This window comes from Homarus americanus, unplaced genomic scaffold (genome assembly GCF_018991925.1).
Source record: "Homarus americanus isolate GMGI-L3 unplaced genomic scaffold, GMGI_Hamer_2.0 scaffold11628, whole genome shotgun sequence".
In the NCBI taxonomy this organism is placed as follows: domain Eukaryota; kingdom Metazoa; phylum Arthropoda; class Malacostraca; order Decapoda; family Nephropidae; genus Homarus; species Homarus americanus.
Genome location: NW_024754732.1, coordinates 701852 through 715000, shown reverse-complemented (window position 1 = coordinate 715000; position 13149 = coordinate 701852). Strand labels below are relative to the sequence as shown.

The 13149-nt window shown below is 44.7% G+C and overlaps 2 protein-coding genes across 2 annotated transcripts in view; both read left to right on the top strand.

Annotated features, from left to right (window-relative positions):
• The window catches only part of LOC121856066, a 38418-nt gene that overhangs the window by 1312 nt on the left and 23957 nt on the right, over nt 1–13149 (top strand). The window lies entirely within an intron of this gene.
• On the top strand, nt 2316–9319 carry LOC121856079 (uncharacterized protein DDB_G0290301-like). Its single transcript, XM_042351371.1, has 4 exons — nt 2316–2331; nt 7130–7648; nt 7913–8799; nt 8927–9319. The coding sequence occupies exons 1-4, from the start codon at nt 2316–2318 to the stop codon at nt 9317–9319; spliced, it is 1815 nt and encodes a 604-aa protein (XP_042207305.1).

The window sequence follows — 13149 nt, the reverse complement described above, 5'->3', positions numbered from 1 at the left end:
TCCCATCTACCCTTCATATTATACAGTGAAACCTCTATTTAACGGATTGTATAGAGAAAAGTCCGTTACATCGAGGGTCCGTTAGATATGAAACCTCCATCTAACGGACTGTATGGAGAGAAATCCGTTATTTCGAGGGTCCGTTAGATGTGGAACCTCCATCTAACGGACTGAATGGGGAGAGAAGTCCGTTATATCGAGGGTCCGTTTGATATGAAACCTCCATCTAACGGACTGTATGGAGAGAAATCCGTTATTTCGAGGGTCCGTTAGATGTGAAACCTACATCTAACGGACTGTATGGAGAAAGAAATCCGTTATTTCGAGGGTCCGTTAGATGTGAAACCTCCATCTAACGGACTGTATGGAGAGAGAAGTACGTTATATCAAGGGTCCGTTAGATGTGAAACCCCCACCTAACGGACTGTATGGAGAGAGAAGTCCGTTATATGGAGGTTTCACTTGTATGTTCAAACTTGAGTATAGTGTAGAAGGCGAGGCCGTAGCTGCAGGGTCATCCCCCCCCCCCTCCTCTTACCTCCTCTATTGAAACAAGAGGGCCGCTAGGGGTTGTGACAACCTCTCTCTTTTGTTTCATTGAGAGCCAAAAGGGAGGACACACACACACACACACACACACACACACACACACACACACACACACACACACACACACACACACACACACACCTTCATTTACAACGGCGATGAGACGAACAAAACGACAATACCGATGACAATACCGACAATACCGATGATAAAACCGACAATACCGACGACAAAAAACGACAATACCGATGACAAAAAACGACAGTACCGACGACAAAAACGACACTTTATACACCAAGATCCACGCACTTACATCAAATTACACCCAAACTTGGCAACCTATACTCTCTGGTCTAATGATGAGTTCCTAACATAACACACATCACGCCCTCGCCAGCAGAATTTGACAAGGTGCGACACTCACCACCCTCCCCTGGTCTCCCTCTCTCTCTCACCTACCCCCTTCCTCATCTGCCTTCCCCCATCACCTCTCTCCCTCCCCCATCACCACCCCTCCCTGGTCTCCTCTCTCCTCACCTGCCCCTTCCTCATCTGCTTCTCCCCATCACCTCTCCCTCCGCCATCACCTGCCTCCCTGGTCCCTCTCTCTCTCTCACCTGCTCCCCCTTCCTCATCTGCCTTCCTCCTCCCCATCACCTCTCTCCTCCCCATCACCTGCCTCCCTGGTCTCCCTCTCTCTCTCACCTGCCCCCTTCCTCATCTGCTTTCCTCCCCCATCACCTCTCTCCCTCCCCCATCACCTGCCTCCCCTGGTCTCCCTCCCTCATCTGCCCTCCTACCCCTTCACCTGCCCTCCTCCCTCACCTCTACCTCCCACCTGCCTCCCCTATTCCCTCTCTCTCTCACCTGCCCCTTCCTCATCTGCTTTCCTCCCCCATCACTCTCCCCCCATCACTCCGCCTACCCTGGTCTCCCTCATCTCCTACCCCTTCACCCGTCTCTCCCTCACCTTCCTGGTCCTCTCCTCACCTGGGTTCTCTCACCTACCCCCCCCTCTCCCTCATCTGCCTCCTTCCCCTCACCTGCCAGACCAACATTCACCTGGACGACATGTATTGATCACCTACAACACAACATTGACGACGATGGCTGCTCCCAAATAACAATTATGCAACACAAGATATTTATTGTTCCTTTGTTAAATATAAATTATCGTCAGACTATTCTACTCATACCTTGTTACCCTGGGTTAGGTTAGGTTAGGTTAGGTTAAGACAGGTCATCTACCTTGTTACCCTGGGAAAACAGTTAAAACGGGAAAAATATAAAAAGCCACATTTTCCGGTTCATTCAACCATTGTGTGTTGGGAGTTGTGTAGCCTCCAGTGGCGGCAGGTACTGTGTGTGTGTGTGTGTGTGTGTGTGTGTGTGTGTGTGTGTGTGTGTGTGTGTGTGTGTGTGTGTGTGTTAGAGAGAGAAATATATCACCCCATTCCCCCATCCCACCCAATCCACAATACCCACCCACCCACCAACCACCCACACGTTCATCACTACCTCCGCTACGCCGCCGTGTCATCGCTGGCAGCTCTTACACTTAAAAAAAAAAAAACTTAATGAGTATTGAGGCGAGAAAAACCCCAACATAATTTGATTAGCTCGAAAAAGAAAACTACTTCGTTAAGTTCTGTATTTTTTTGCTCCACCTGGATATCTCAATGACGAGGTAGGCTAATTAGAGTCCAGGTGTTGATGGGGCTAATTAGAGTTCAGGTGTAGATACGTTTAAAGGTAGAGGGTGAATTATGGTTATGTGTATTGGTGAGGTAGTAATGTGTTTGATATACTGTACAGGTGAAGAGTTAAATGAGTCATGCGGTACAGGGAAATACAACACGTGATATTTCTATACAGGGTGATCGAACAGTCCCTGTGCACCTTCAACCATTAAAATATAGCTATATACCTTGTTATACCGGCATTGTTATATACCTTGTTATACCGGCATTGTTATATACCTTGTTATACCGGCATTGTTATATACCTTGTTATACCGGCATTAAGTATATACCTTTTGTTATACTGGCATTGTTATATACCTTGTTATACCGGCATTGTTATATACCTTGTTATACCGGCATTGTTATATACCTTGTTATACCGGCATTGTTATATACCTTGTTATACCGGCATTGTTATATACCTTGTTATACCGGCATTGTTATATACCTTGTTATACCGGCATTGTTATATACCTTGTTATAATGGCATTGTTATATACCTTGTTATACCGGCATTGTTATATACCTTGTTATAATGGCATTGGTTATATACCTTGTTATACGGCATTGCTATACCTTGTTATACCGGCATTGCTATATACCTTGTTATACCGGCATTTGTTATATACCTTGTTATACCGGAGCTGTTATATACCTTGTTATACCGGCATTGTTATACCTTGGTTATACCGGCATTGTTATATACCTGTTATACCGGCATTGTTATATACCTTGTTATACCGGCATTGTTATATACCTTGTTATACCGGTATTGCTATATACCTTGTTATACCGGCATTGTTATATACCTTGTTATACCGGCATTGCTATATATCTTGTTATACCGGCATTGTTATATACCTTGTTATACCGGCATTGTTATATACCTTGTTATACCGGCATTGTTATATACCTTGTTATACCGGCATTGTTATATACCTTGTTATACCGGCATTGTTATATACCTTGTTATACCGGCATTGTTATATACCTTGTTATACCGGCATTGTTATATACCTTGTTATACCGGCATTGTTATATATCGTCGTCAAAGGGTTTAACCAAACCATCGTCGTCATAGGGTTAAAACTCGTGTTTTTGGAGAGAGAGAGAGAGAGAGAGAGAGAGAGAGAGAGAGAGAGAGAGAGAGAGAGAGAGAGAGAGAGAGAGAGAGAGAGTCTTAGAAAAAGTTGTTAAAAAAACTCAATGACTTACTTTATTTGTTTCGAGCAATATGACGCCATTGCTTACCTATGCCGCCATATTGTTTTTGATTACAGCTACGCCATCTGTTTGTGTTATAACCTTCTCAGTGGTTCTTTGAAAAGGTTAATTAAATAACACAAGCAACAATAACCATACCTATATCAGTTCACCGTTCACACTCCATTGCCAACATGCATACGGTGATAATTCTATTTAGCGGACTGTATGGAGATGAAAGTCCGTTATATAAAGGGTCGGTAAGATGTGAAACCTCTATTTAACGGACTATATGGAGAGGAAAGTCCGTTATATCGAAGATCCGTTAGATGTTATACCTCCCTCTATCTAACGGACTATATGAAGAGAAGCCCGTTATATAGAGGGTCCATTACATATAAAACCTCTATTTAACGGACTATATGTAGAGAGAAGCCCGTTATATTGAGGGTCATTTATATATGAAACCTCTATTTAACGGACTAAAGAAGAGAAGCCCGTTATATAGAGGGTCCATTACATATGAAACCTCTATTTAACGTACTATATGTAGAGAGAAGCCCGTTATATAGAGGGTCCATTTTATATATGCAGTTCCCTATCTAACGGACTATATGAAGAGAAGCCCGTTATATAGAGGGTCCATTACATATAAAACCTCTATTTAACGGACTATATGTAGAGAGAAGCCCGTTATATTGAGGGTCATTTATATATGAAACCTCTATTTAACGGACTAAAGAAGAGAAGCCCGTTATATAGAGGGTCCATTACATATGAAACCTCTATTTAACGTACTATATGTAGAGAGAAGCCCGTTATATAGAGGGTCCATTACATATGAAACCTCTATTTAACGGACTATATGTAGAGAGAAGCCCGTTATATTGAGGGTCCATTAGATATAAAACCTCTATTTAACGGTCTATATGGAGAGATAAGACCGTTATATTGAGGGTCATTTATATATAAAACCTCTATTTAACGGACTATATGAAGAGAAGTCGGTTATATAGAGGGTCCATTATACTGTATATAAAACCTCTATTTAACGGACTACATTGAGAGATAAGACCGTTATACAGAGGGTCCATCAGATATAAAACCTCTATTTAACGGACTATATGGAGAGAGAAGTCCGTTATATGGAGGTTTTCACTATACACCAACTCCCTTCCCTTAATCTATATATTTACCCAATGAATAACTTGATGTTTTAGATATAAGATACATTCCATTTTCAACTATATACATTTTTTTTTAACCCTCGCTTCACTTTGTCAGCTGCCACAAACAAACATTTCCGATGCATGTAAAAGTTTCAATCCATTTGCGTGTGTGTCTGTCTGTCTGTCTGGCCGGGAAATGTCTCTTCTTTTAGACGTGTTCACTGCGGTGTGAGGAAATGTTTGTGCAGTTATTCCCGAGAGCAAGTTTTTATGTGTTATCATCCTTAAGTTCATCTCAACTATACCTAATCTAACCCTACCCGTCTTATCTTTAACCTAACCTAACCCTATCCATCCCATCTTTAACCCAACTTACCCTAACCTAACCCAACCTAACCCATCCCACCTAAACCTAACCTAAACTAACCATACCAAATACACATCTCTTCCCTAAAATATTATACATATCAATGAACGTAAACTAGACGGCCAATTATAGTTAGAGAGGATAAAAAAATATAACTGGAACACAGCTGAAATATTACACATTACACACACACACACACACACAAACACAAACAAACCCACACACACACTATTAAAAAGACATAAACAGATTATTTGTTTAATTACCAAATGCAGTTACCGGCGCGCGAGTATAACAATTATAATAAAACTCACGAAATATATATATATATATATAATTTTTTACCCCAGCACAATCACCATGTCGAGTTATATTTCATTAAAGTCTATTTTAGTTGTAGGACTCAATTTGTATTCGTTGTCACACACATTGTGTGTGTGTGTGTGTGTGTGTGTGTGTGTGTGTGTGTGTGTGTGTGTGTGTGTGTGTGTGTGTGTGTGTGTGTGTGTGTGTGTGTGTGTGTGTGTGTGTGTGTGTGTGTGTGTGTGTGTGTGTAAAAGGGACACAGCTAACATAAGTCGACATCTCTCTTCTATACCTATCTACCCATCCATCACTCTACCTAAGTGCCCCACCTTCGGCAAGAGAGAGAGAGAGAGAGAGAGAGAGAGAGAGAGAGAGAGAGAGAGAGAGAGAGAGAGAGAGGAGAGAGAGAGAGAGAGAGAGAGAGAGAGAGAGAGAGAGACTCCCTCATACTAAATAAAGACCATGCAAGCCTCTTAGTGGGCCCCAGGACGCTCTCACACCCAACACAGGTTTTCCGCTAAGCTGATTTTAAGTTGGTAAGTGAAATCACATTTTATACGTATAAGGACGGTTGTAGGCGGCGGCCATTTGATAGAAGTGAGCTGTTTGTTCGTTGTTGTTATTATTATTATTACTGTTGTTGTTGCTGTTGTTTTGGTAGGGAGACTTTAACTAGTTGGGTATTTTAATGTTTAGTTTAATGTGGGCAGAGAAACAGTGAAACATGGACAGGGGAACACTAAAACATGGACAAATGAACATTGAAACGTGGACAGAAGAACACTGAAACATGAACAGAGGAACACTGAAACATGGACAGAGGAACACTAAAACATGGACAGAGGAACACTAAAACATGGACAGAGGAACACTAAAACATGGACAGAGGAACACTGAAACGTGGACAGAGGAACACTGAAACATGAACAGATGAACACTGAAACAGACGTGTATAGGAAACTGAGATTCCATTACACTCGACAATAACAGACCGCCATCATAACAATGAATTTTCACATCCACCTGAGGCCAATTACTGATGTTTATTCACAGCAAACAGCAGTTGGTGACATACACAGCGGAAAATAATATCAAGAGCTTTTCCTGGAATTTACAGCAGATATATCGACGTTTTACAGCAGGCAATAATATTAACAGCGCTCTCTGTATATCTCGTATTTACAGCACTTTCTCACACAGGTGCTTAGTGAAGTATACATACATACATACATACATACATACATACATACTCTGTACATACACACACAGGTGGTTAATAAAGTATGCTACATACATACATACATACTCTGTACATACATACATGCATACATGCATACATACATACATGCATATATACATACATACATACACATATACATACATACATACACATATACATACATACGCAGGTAGTTAATGAAGTATACTACATATATACACATACATACACAGGTAGTTAATGAGGTATACTACATACATACATGCATTCATACATACAGACATACATACCTATATACATACACAGCCAGTTAATGAAGTATACATACAAACATACATACACGATCTCAGTAACGTAAATGATAGCCACCAACACAGCCGCAAAAAACCAGCAGTAGCAGGAACAGGAGCAAGAAGTATCAACAGCAGCAGTAGCGGGAACAGGAGCAAGAAGTATCAACAGCAGCAGTAGCGGGAACAGGAGCAAGAAGTATCAACAGCAGCAGTAGCGGGAACAGGTAGCAAGAAGTATCAACAGCAGCAGTAGCAGGAACAGGAGCAAGAAGTATCAACAGCAGCAGTAGCAGGAACAGGAGCAAGAAGTATCAACAGCAGCAGGCAGGAACAGGAGCAAGAAGCATCAACAGCAGCAGTAGGGAACAGGAGCAAGAAGTATCAACAGCAGCAGAAGGGAACAGGAGCAAGAAGTATCAACAGCAGCAGAAGAGGAACAGGAGCAAGAAGATCAACAGCAGCAGTAGGGAACAGGAGCAAAAGTATCAACAGCAGCAGTAGCGGGAACAGGAGCAAGAAGTATCAACAGCAGCAGAAGGGAACAGGAGCAAGAAGTATCAACAGCAGCAGTACTGGGAACAGGAGCAAGAAGTATCAACAGCAGCAGAAGAAAGAACAGAGAAGGAACAGGACAAGAAGTATCAACAGCAGTAGCAGGAACAGGAGCAAGAAGTATCAACACAGCAGTAGGGAACAGGAGCAAGAAGTATCAACAGCAGCAGAAAGGGAACAGGACAAGAAGTATCAACAGCAGCAGAAGGGAACAGGAGAAGTATCAACAGCAGCAGTAGGGAACAGGAGCAAGAAGTATCAACAGCAGCAGTAGGGAACAGAGCAAGAAGACAACAGCAGCAGTACTGGGAACAGGAGCAAGAAGTATCAACAGCAGCAGAGGAACAGGACAAGAAGTATCAACAGCAGCAGGAAGGGAACAGGAGCAAGAAGTATCAACAGCAGCAGTAGCAGGAACAGAGCAAGAAGTATCAACAGCAGCAGTAGCAGGAACAGGAGCAAGAAGAATCAACAGCAGCAGTAGGAACAGGAGCAAGAAGTATCAACAGCAGCAGAAGGGGAACAGGAGCAAGAAGTATCAACAGCAGCAGTACAGGAACAGGAGCAAGAAGCATCAACAGCAGCAGTACCGGGAACAGGACAAGAAGTATCAACAGCAGCAGAAGGGAACAGGAGCAAGAAGTATCAACAGCAGCAGAAGGAACAGACAAGAAGACAACAGCAGCAGAAGGGAACAGGAGCAAGAAGTATCAACAGCAGCAGTGGAACAGGAGCAAGAAGATCAACAGCAGCAGAAGGAACAGGAGCAAGAAGATCAACAGCAGCAGAAGGGAACAGGAGCAAGAAGTATCAACAGCAGCAGAAGGAACAGGAGCAAGAAGTATCAACAGCAGCAGTAGTGAACAGGAGCAAGAAGTATCAACAGCAGCAGAAGGGAACAGGAGCAAGAAGTATCAACAGCAGCACTGGGAACAGGAGCAAGAAGTATCAACAGCAGCAGTACCGGGAACAGAGCAAGAAGTATCAACAGCAGCAGAGGGAACAGGAGCAAGAAGTATCAACAGCAGCAGAGAGGAACAGGAGCAAGAAGTATCACAGCAGCAGTACGGGAACAGGAGCAAGAAGTATCAACACCAGCAGTACGGGAACAGGGCAAGAAGTATCAACAGGCAGTAGGGAACAGAGAAGAAGTATCAACAGCAGCAGTAGCAGGAACCGGAGCAAGAAGTATCAACAGCAGCAGTACGGAACAGGAGCAAGAAGTATCACAGCAGCAGTAGCAGGAACAGGAGCAAGAAGTATCAACAGCAGCAGTACCGGGAACAGGAGCAAGAAGTATCAACAGCAGCAGTACCGGGAACAGGAGCAAGAAGTATCAACAGCAGCAGTACCGGGAACAGGAGCAAGAAGTATCAACAGCAGCAGTAGCGGGAACAGAGCAAGAAGTATCAACAGCAGCAGTAGCAGGAACAGGAGCAAGAAGTATCAACAGCAGCAGTAGCAGAACAGGAGCAAGAAGTATCAACAGCAGCAGTAGCAGGAACAGGAGCAAGAAGTATCAACAGCAGCAGTACCGGGAACAGGAGCAAGAAGTATCAACAGCAGCAGTACCGGGAACAGGAGCAAGAAGTATCAACAGCAGCAGTAGCAGATACAAGCAGTATCATCAGCAGGAAGCAGCAGTAGCAGGTAGAAGCAATATCATCAAGAGGAACAAGGAGTATCATCAGCAGAAAGAAACAAGAACAATAGCAGGAACAAGCAACAGCAGGAATAAGCAGCAGCAGGAAGAAGCAGCAGCAGGAAGAAGCAGTATCATCAAGAGGAATAAGCAGTATCATCAGCAGGAAGAAGCAAGAACAATAGCAGGAACAAGCAACAGCAGGAATAAGCAGTATCATCAGCAGGAAGAAACAAGAACAATAGCAGGAAGAGCAGTATCAGCAGCACAATCATAAGAACAATTACAGTAATATTGGCCGCAGCATTAACAGCAGTTGAGTAATATGAACGGGGGAATATCGGGCCAGATATTACTAATTACTGTATAGTGTACGATCGATGGTGTAGTGAGAGAGAGAGAGAGAGAGAGAGAGAGAGAGAGAGAGAGAGAGCTATACACGTACAGGTAGATACAGGTAGGTACAGATACAAGTACAGGTAAATACAGGTACAGATGCAACTACAGGTGAATACAGGTACAGGTAGTTAGATACAGGTACAGATAGATACAGGTACAGATACAGGTATAGGCAGATACAGGTACAAAAAGAAACTGCCATAAATTATCTGTATTTAATGTAAGACAGAACACGAGCATTATACAGTATATGGGAAGGCCTGACCCGAACTAACACCTTCACTCACCTGTCCTCTCTCTCTCTCTCTCTCTCTCTCTCTCTCTCTCTCTCTCTCTCTTTTTCACCTAACGTAACCTTATCTAACCTATAATCGTCTCCTCGCTATAATATACAAAACAATTTTACAATACTATAATTAAGCTTCACATCCAGCCGTCAGTTCATCATCAACACAGATTAATGACTCTGATTACCTCCCACCAAAGCTTGAAAAGTTAAAGCTGAAAAGTACAATAAAATAGAAATGAAAATTATTTACACTTGAGCGACAGTTTAAAGTAATTTCAGATGACCTTTGTTGAATATAATACAATTTACTTTGGATTAATTGGGAACTTTAGGTTGAATAGCCTTCATCTTCTTGCTATTGTGTGGAGTGTGTGGGTGTAAGGGAAGAGGTGTGTGGGTGTAGGGGGAGAGGTGTGTGGGTGTAGGGGGAGAGGTGTGTGGTGTAGGGGAGAGGTGTGTGGGTGTAGGGGAAGTGTGTGTGTGGGTGTAGGGAGAGGTGTGTGTGGGTGTGGGGAGAGGGTGTGTGTGGGTGTAGGGGAGGTGTGTGGGTGTAGGGGGAGGTGTGTGGGCGTAGGGGGAGGGTGTGTGGGTGTAGGGGAGGTGTGTGGGCGTAGGGGCAGAGGTGGTGGGTGTAGGGAGAGGTGTGGGCGTGGGGAGGTGTGGGTGTAGGGAGAGGTGTGTGGGCGTAGGGGGAGAGGTGTGTGGGCGTAGGGAGAGGTGTGGGTGTAGGGGGAGAGGTGTGGGCGTAAAGGGAGAGGTGTGTGGGCATGCAAGGGCAGAGGTGTGTGGGTGTGGGGAGAGGTGTGTGGGTGTAGGAGGTGTGGGTGTAGGGGAGAGGTGTGTGGGTGTCAGGGAGGTGTGTGTGGGTGTAGGGGAGAGGTGTGTGGGTGTAGGGGAGGTGTGTGGGTGTAGGGAGGTGTGTGGGCGTGGGGGACAGAGGTGTGTGGGTGTAGGGGAGGTGTGTGGGTGTAGGGGAGAGGTGTGTGGGTGTAGGGAAGAGGTGTGTGGGTGTAGGGAGAGGTGTGTGGGTGTAGGGGAGAGGTGTGTGGGCGTAGGGCAGAGGTGTGTGGGTGGGGAGAGGTGTAGCGGGGTGTGTGTGTGTGTGGTGGGGAGGTGTGTAGGGTGGTAGCGGAGGAGGGAGAGGAGGGTAAGTAAGGTGAGAGGTGAGGGGGTGTAGAGGGAGGTGTGTAGGGTGAGTAGCGGAGGGGAGGGTAAGTAAGGTGTGAGGTGAGGGGGTGTAGAGGGAGGTGTGTAGGGGAGAGAGGAATAGTTTATTGTGCACCCCATACTCATCCTGTGAGCGGTAGAGCAAAAGATACACAGAGTTCACAAAGGGTCAGCATAACTAACCCCTGTGGTAAAAATATAATAGCATTGAACGTTACAGAGTATTTCAAATTCCTTCTTTGTTTACTTCTGTACATAAAGGGTAACTTATGTGTGTGTGCGGTGGGGGAGGTGTGAAGGGGAGGGGAGGGGGTGACTGGGAGGAAGGAATATTGTAGTAAAAGATTGAGTTATAGGGCGGACAAGGAAGAAAGGAAGGAAGGAAGGAAGGAAAGAAATGAAAGGAAAGAAAGAAAGAAGGAAATGAAGGAAGGAAATAATGAAGAAAGGAAATAATGAAGTTAGGAAGGAAGGAAGGAACTACCCCTACCTGTTATTTACTTCGGTAGAAAAATGCTAAACTTTTTGTGGAGTAAAAACTTTTATATTGAACCTTTCCTGTTGTACTGGTGAAGTAGTCCTCCCAGTCACCTCCACCAGTCACCTCCACAGTCCTCCACCCAGTCACCTCCATCAGTCACACTCCACAGTCACCTACACCAGTCACACTCACAGTCACCTCCACCAGTCACCAGCAGTCACCTCCACCAGTCACCCCCGCAGTCACCCCAGTCACTATCAGTCACCTCCCCAGTCCACCCCATAAGTCCACCCCCACCAGTCCACCTCCCCAGTCAATCCACCACCATAATCAGCCCAGTCCACCACACTTACATCCCAGTCACCCTATCCCCATCTCACTCACCCTTACCCCCATCAGTCACCCTTACCCCCCCCATCAGTCACCTACTCCCCATCCCAGTCACTATCCCATCCCACTCACCATACCCCCATCTAGTCCCACTATCCAGTCACCCCTACCCCATCATCAGTCACTATCCCATCCCACTCACCTTACATCCCAGTCACTATCCCATCAGTCACCTACTATCCCACTCACCCTTACTATCCCTCACCCCTACCCCATCAGTCACTATCCCCATCACCCTACCCCCATCCCTCACTATCCCATCCTCACCTACCCCCATCAGTCACCCCTATCCCCTACCCACCAAATAAAAAGTTTAAAATTCTTTGTGGATTAAATTCAAACTTTTAGATGGGAAATTCTATATACCTTTTCCAGCACAAGTGTCACCTGAGGGAAAAATATATAAAATAAAATAAAAATGGATAAAATAAAATAAAATAAAAATGAAATTCAAATACCCGTAAAAGTCAAATTTATTTCTATCATTTAAAAGAAAAAAAATTGTGAGGACTTTTTTTTATTTATATAATTTTTAAATACATGAATTGTAAGTTTATTGAAATCTGGGTCCATCTGTCTGTGTGTGTGTGTGTGTATCTCCCTGTTTGTCTGTCTCCCTGTCTGTCTGCTCTCATAGACAGCCTGACTAATTCTCCCTCAATATGTCTTTTTCTTTCTGTCTATCTCTCTCTTTATCTCTCTCTCTTGTTCTTCTTCCTCTCCGCCTCTCTATCCTCTTCCTCCAACTCTCCTCCATTTCTTCCTCTCCTCTTCCTCCAACTCTCCTCCATTTCTTCCTCTCCTCTTCCCCCCTCACTCTCTCACTCACCCTCAGATATGCTGACTGACTCTCTCTCTATCCAGGACCTTTAAATCGTCAGCCAATTATGTCTTGTGAAGGAGAGAGAGTCTTGGTTGTGAACGAGTGGAAGACGAGGAGAAGGAGGAGTGGTGGGGGGGAGGAGGAGGAGGAGGTGGAAGACGAGGAGAAGGAGTGGTGGGGGGGAGGAGGAGGAGGAGGAGGAGGAATGGAGGGTTGATAAGTAGGGGAAGGAGGAGGAGAGACTAAATGGAAGGGGGAGCAGGAAGAGATAAGATGGAAGGGCGATAAGGGTAGAGGGAGGAGGAAGAGAGAAAGGAGGAGAGGAGGGATAAGGAAGGACCAGAAATAGGGAGAGAAGGTGGATAAAGGATAAAGGTGGGAGGGAGAGAATACACACACAGCCTGGGGGATGGATGAATGGAGGGAGGGCTTGATGGAGATGTGGGTAGAGGGAGGGAGAGAAGCAGGGAGGGAGGCAGAGAGGGGTGTATGGAAGGAGGCAGGGAGGGGTAGAAGGAGGGAGGGAAGGACTGAAAGGAGAGAGGGAGGAGTAGAAGG